We start from the raw sequence: 4,258 nt of genomic DNA on the forward strand, positions 1-4,258 counted from the left end.
TACCTTAGCGGCAGCAGGCAGAGGCCAGCGGATCGCCCGCCAGGCGCGCCCACAGGTGAATAAAAGACAGCTGCCATGAACAGAAGCAATTGTATTTGGATACTAGAACTGCCAGCCAAATCGCTAACCACTGAAGAGCATTTATTGCGATGCATCCTCTTGACTGCTGATTGTTGGTTGCACAGGCTCCCTGGATCTTCCTTGGTCCCCGGAATAACTCAGCAAAGGGCATTTCCATAATGTGTGTAGGGAGCCAGTTGCCCCTGGGAGTGCCACACTTAGCCCCTGCCATCGTCGGATGCCCCTTGGCCCTCACCTTGCCTGGTTTTGGGGTAGAAGAGTGGCCATGCCCCCTCCTGTGCTCTCCCAGCTTCTGTGATCCAGCTCCCCATCACGTGGATGCCTCCTCAGTTCATCAACTCCTGGCAGCTGGGTCCTGTCTTTTCTGTCACCTTCTATTTCTGTTGACTCTGGAGGATGGGGAGGGAGCATAGGGATGGTGGGGGGCCCAACAACACTGCCCTGCTTCAAACCCATAGGACATAAAGGGGAAGGTCCTAAAATTCAGATGAAACTGCAGGTCAGGGCAGTACCCAGTCTCTGGCATCAACGTGAGGCACCCACCCTCCCCTTTCCCCTTGTAATACGCCTGTTTTCATTTAATATTTGCTTGCAAGGGGCCAGTTTATTCACATTAGAAAGCCCACTTCAAATGTACTTTACCAGGTTTCTGGGCGGGGGTAAATTAGAAACATTGGTGTAAAACTCCTATAACAGCTGTTGTTTGTGCCATGCAGCACCTGGCAGAGCAGCAACATACAGGCCTTCCAGGGTGAGCATCTATCTACTGGCAGGCTGGCACTCAAAAACTGAGCTTCAGGTCGAACACGGACCTGGCCCAGGAGAATCCCTGGGTGGTGGTGACATGTGTTTTGGGGTGATCCAAGTGGGCTTTGCCCAGTAATCCCAGCTTAAAATCAGCTCCTTGTTCACAGCAATGTAAAAAGCACTCAGGTCTGGGGACTGGCAGGCAGCAGACTGGCTTCAGGGTGGGAAACGCTGTGCCCAGGCTTCTTCACAGGAGCACGATGTGCTTTGAAGTGCCCCAAAAAGGATTTTGCTTGAGAAGCCAGCTCCTCATGTGGGGCAATGTATTTATTCCACAGGGTTGGGTTTGGTGCCTGGTGCTGTGTCAGGGATGACTGTAGTTTTACAAAGAGTTTAATTAATAGATTAGACAGAAATTGATACAGATGATTTGGACAGGGCTGATCCTGCATCAGGCAGGGGTTGGATTAGATGTGGCTTGCGGTGCTGCCTTCCAGCCCCATGGCTCTAGGATATTTGGGCAGGGGCCAGCCTGGCCAGGCCAGTGCAAAATTCAGTCTGGAAGTTTGATTCCCCACCCGCAGCAGACGGTTTGGGAGCAGCATGCAGGCTGGAAGATGGAGCTGGCTCAGCCTGAGGTCCACCGACAGGAGCAGGGGGATGCACTCCTGCCCCTACATGCACCCCCCCGCAGGCCTCTGCCCCCACCTGGGATAGGAACACAAGCCAAACCCTGCTAGCAACAATCAGGGCCTGAGCCTCTACCGAAAGGTAGAAGAGAGCCCAGGTTCAATCCCTGCTTACAGCCCAGTGTGGACAGGAGCAGCCTTTGGACCCAAGAGAGACTTTATTCCCCCTGCCTTGGCTCCAACATCCCTGCCCTCCTACAGAGGCTACCCATTGCCAGCACTGGTAAAAGCCAACAAGTGCATCAAAATGCAGCAAGACCGCCCCCCCTCCCACCCTCATAAAAAGCAACAGAGGCAACCAAGTCCAGCAAGCCGCTCAGTGTGGATTTAGTTTAATTTCCTGCGTGGGCCAGGCCGGCTCGGCAGCAGCAGAGCAGAAATTCAGTGTTTAACCACTAGTGCAGACAGTTGGGGCTAAGCAGCCCTGTGCAGCAATGGAGAAGGGCAGCGCTGGAGGCATCGGCGTCGGAGAGGGGACCGCGGTCCTGTGCAGGCGGGAGCGCTACACCCTGCGGGGGAAAGACACAGGGCAGGGGTTACACAGGGCAGCAGAGAGGACCCTGCCCTCTTCCTCCACAGGGAGGATTGGGGCACAGGAGAGCAGGGATTTAGGAGCCAGGAAGCTGGGGTCTCAGTCCCAGCTCAGCTGCACAGACCCTGCAGCCTGTGCATGAAGCGACTCCAATAACCCTGCTGCCCCCTGCATGCTCTCGGATCCTGCTGTGCTTGGTGCTGTACATACAGCCCCAGAGGCCAGCCCCTGGCCCCCGGCACTCACACGTTGTTTTGCTTGTAGAGCTGCAGGGCTTCGTTGGCCACCACCTCCATGAACTTGGGGTCATCCCAGGAGATGTCACCGGGCACCGTCAGGGCCAGCGGCTCGGAGTCAAAGATCTGCACCGTCACCTGGGTGTCAACTGGCAGCGAGGGGTCCCGGGGGTCAGGGGTCTTTGAAAGCACCTAGGGGAGAAAGCGTGGGGTCCAATGAGCCCAGAGCTGGGGCTGCGGCACCTCCAACCCACGCTCACCCCATGGAGACCTGGAAGCAACCTCCCAGCTCACAGCCCCCCGACCAGCCCCTGGCAAGGCCCAACCCTGCTGTAGCCATGCACAGGCCTGTGCAGCATGAGCTATGGGTGACCAAGAGCACTATAACTTGAATCAAACATATGCTATCCAAACCTGCAGAAATAGGACTAAACAGCAAGCCAAGGGCCTGCGTCCTAGATGCTCTGTAGTACAATTGCATCCTAAACCATTAATAACTAAAGTGACCAAATGTATTAAGAGTTAAGTGTATTTTTGCTAGCAGGTTCCACTACCTATGGACAAAGGCAGCCTTGAGGCTGGAAAGAGAGTGAGGTAGCCTTGTCAGGCCACAGTTAGTACATAACTGCCCGAGGCCAAAGGGCAAGCCACAATGGGAGATAAATTTTTCCTTCTGCTATTCTGGAAATAAATTTAAATTGATTAATGAGATCTTTAATAAAGATTACCAGATGGATTAACAGACAGGGGTCAGACAACCTAACAACCAGCTCCGGTGACCCCTCTCTCAGGGCCACGAAAATCTGGTGCCAGTTTCAAAAGTTGCAGTAAACAAAGACATTTAAATAAAACCAATCCGAGATCGAGCATTAGCATGGCAAATCAACCACCTATAAGAATAAGGCTGCAGAAGCAGGGTCGTGATCAGTACTAATAAGTCTTTGCTATTGCGCATCCTAATTCGAGTTGCGACTGGAAGGGTCTCAAGGAGCAATTAAGTCTCATTCCTATCCACACGTTCCACCAGTCAAAAAGTAATTACGCTGCCTAGCTCCACATTCACAGCAGCCGGAGCCACCGGGGCGCTGCAGGGTCCCTTGGGGGCTCTGGTCTCATGAGGCTGTTGGGACACAGAGGCACTTTGTGGCAAGGACAATGGTCCGGTTGTCCCTGGCTCGGGCCTGACCCACTTTCCCTCCTTCCAGCTTCCCTGGGAGCTGGTGCTCGGGCACAGCAGAGGCAGTGCAGCTCCACGCCCCGACTGCACCACAAAGGATAGCGGGCAGTGGGGACAGCTACCCCACACCCTGGCACAACGGAGGCTGCCCAGGCCACCAGCCAGCACAAGGGAACAGCTCACCCCCCGGCACCTCCTCTCTGCACTGGGCAGCACCCCACTGGCACTGACAAGGCACCTGCCCCGATGCTGCAGAGACCCTGCAGGCTCGTCGAGGGAAGGAGCAGGGGCACTGAGCCGTGGGAGGGGGCTGCATCCTCTCAGGTCCTACAGTGCAGAGCTCCTCCAGATGGGCCTGCCTAGGGGGGCTGCGGTCGCTTGGATTCCCAGGCTCCAAGGAGGCCACCCCACAGCACGCCCCCACCCCAGGCAAGAGGCTTCCTCTCCATGCCAGTGTCCTGCAGCAAGCTCTGGATGTGCTGCCCAGGTCCCACATTCCCTCCCCTCCCTAAGGCAAGCCCCCTCTGACGGGGCAGCAGCCTTGCAGGGAGGCTGTGGACCTGGGCCTCTCCCTTACTTTCCAGCCACAGCCAGACCTGCAACAGAAGTGCACATGCACGTGCACCCGCACCCCCCAGCAGGGCATCAGTGCAGTCCTCTGTTAGAAATATTATTAAAAATGCATTATCAATAGCTGTTAGCTCCCATCAATAGTGTTGTCCTCTGAATAAGCACGGCTGCCAGCCCTCCTTGTCTCCTTAATGAGAGAGGGAAGGGGGGGGTTGGAAACTGAAGG

At 55.4% G+C, this 4,258-nt stretch overlaps 1 protein-coding gene across 1 annotated transcript in view; it reads right to left on the reverse strand.

The window, feature by feature from the left end:
• Window positions 1-1,826: 1,826 nt before the first annotated feature.
• Window positions 1,827-4,258, reverse strand: part of CLU (clusterin) — an 8,079-nt gene continuing 5,647 nt past the window's right edge. Inside the window, exons 7-8 of the mRNA XM_019537257.1 lie at window positions 2,296-2,477; window positions 1,827-2,026 (exon numbers count right to left, since the gene is read on the reverse strand). Coding sequence (XP_019392802.1) covers window positions 2,020-2,026; window positions 2,296-2,477 — 189 coding nt within the window. The 3' untranslated portion in view covers window positions 1,827-2,019. The remainder of the gene's footprint in view (window positions 2,027-2,295; window positions 2,478-4,258) is intronic.

This window comes from Crocodylus porosus, unplaced genomic scaffold (genome assembly GCF_001723895.1).
Source record: "Crocodylus porosus isolate Cpor-Errol unplaced genomic scaffold, CroPor_comp1, whole genome shotgun sequence".
NCBI lineage: Eukaryota > Metazoa > Chordata > Crocodylia > Crocodylidae > Crocodylus > Crocodylus porosus.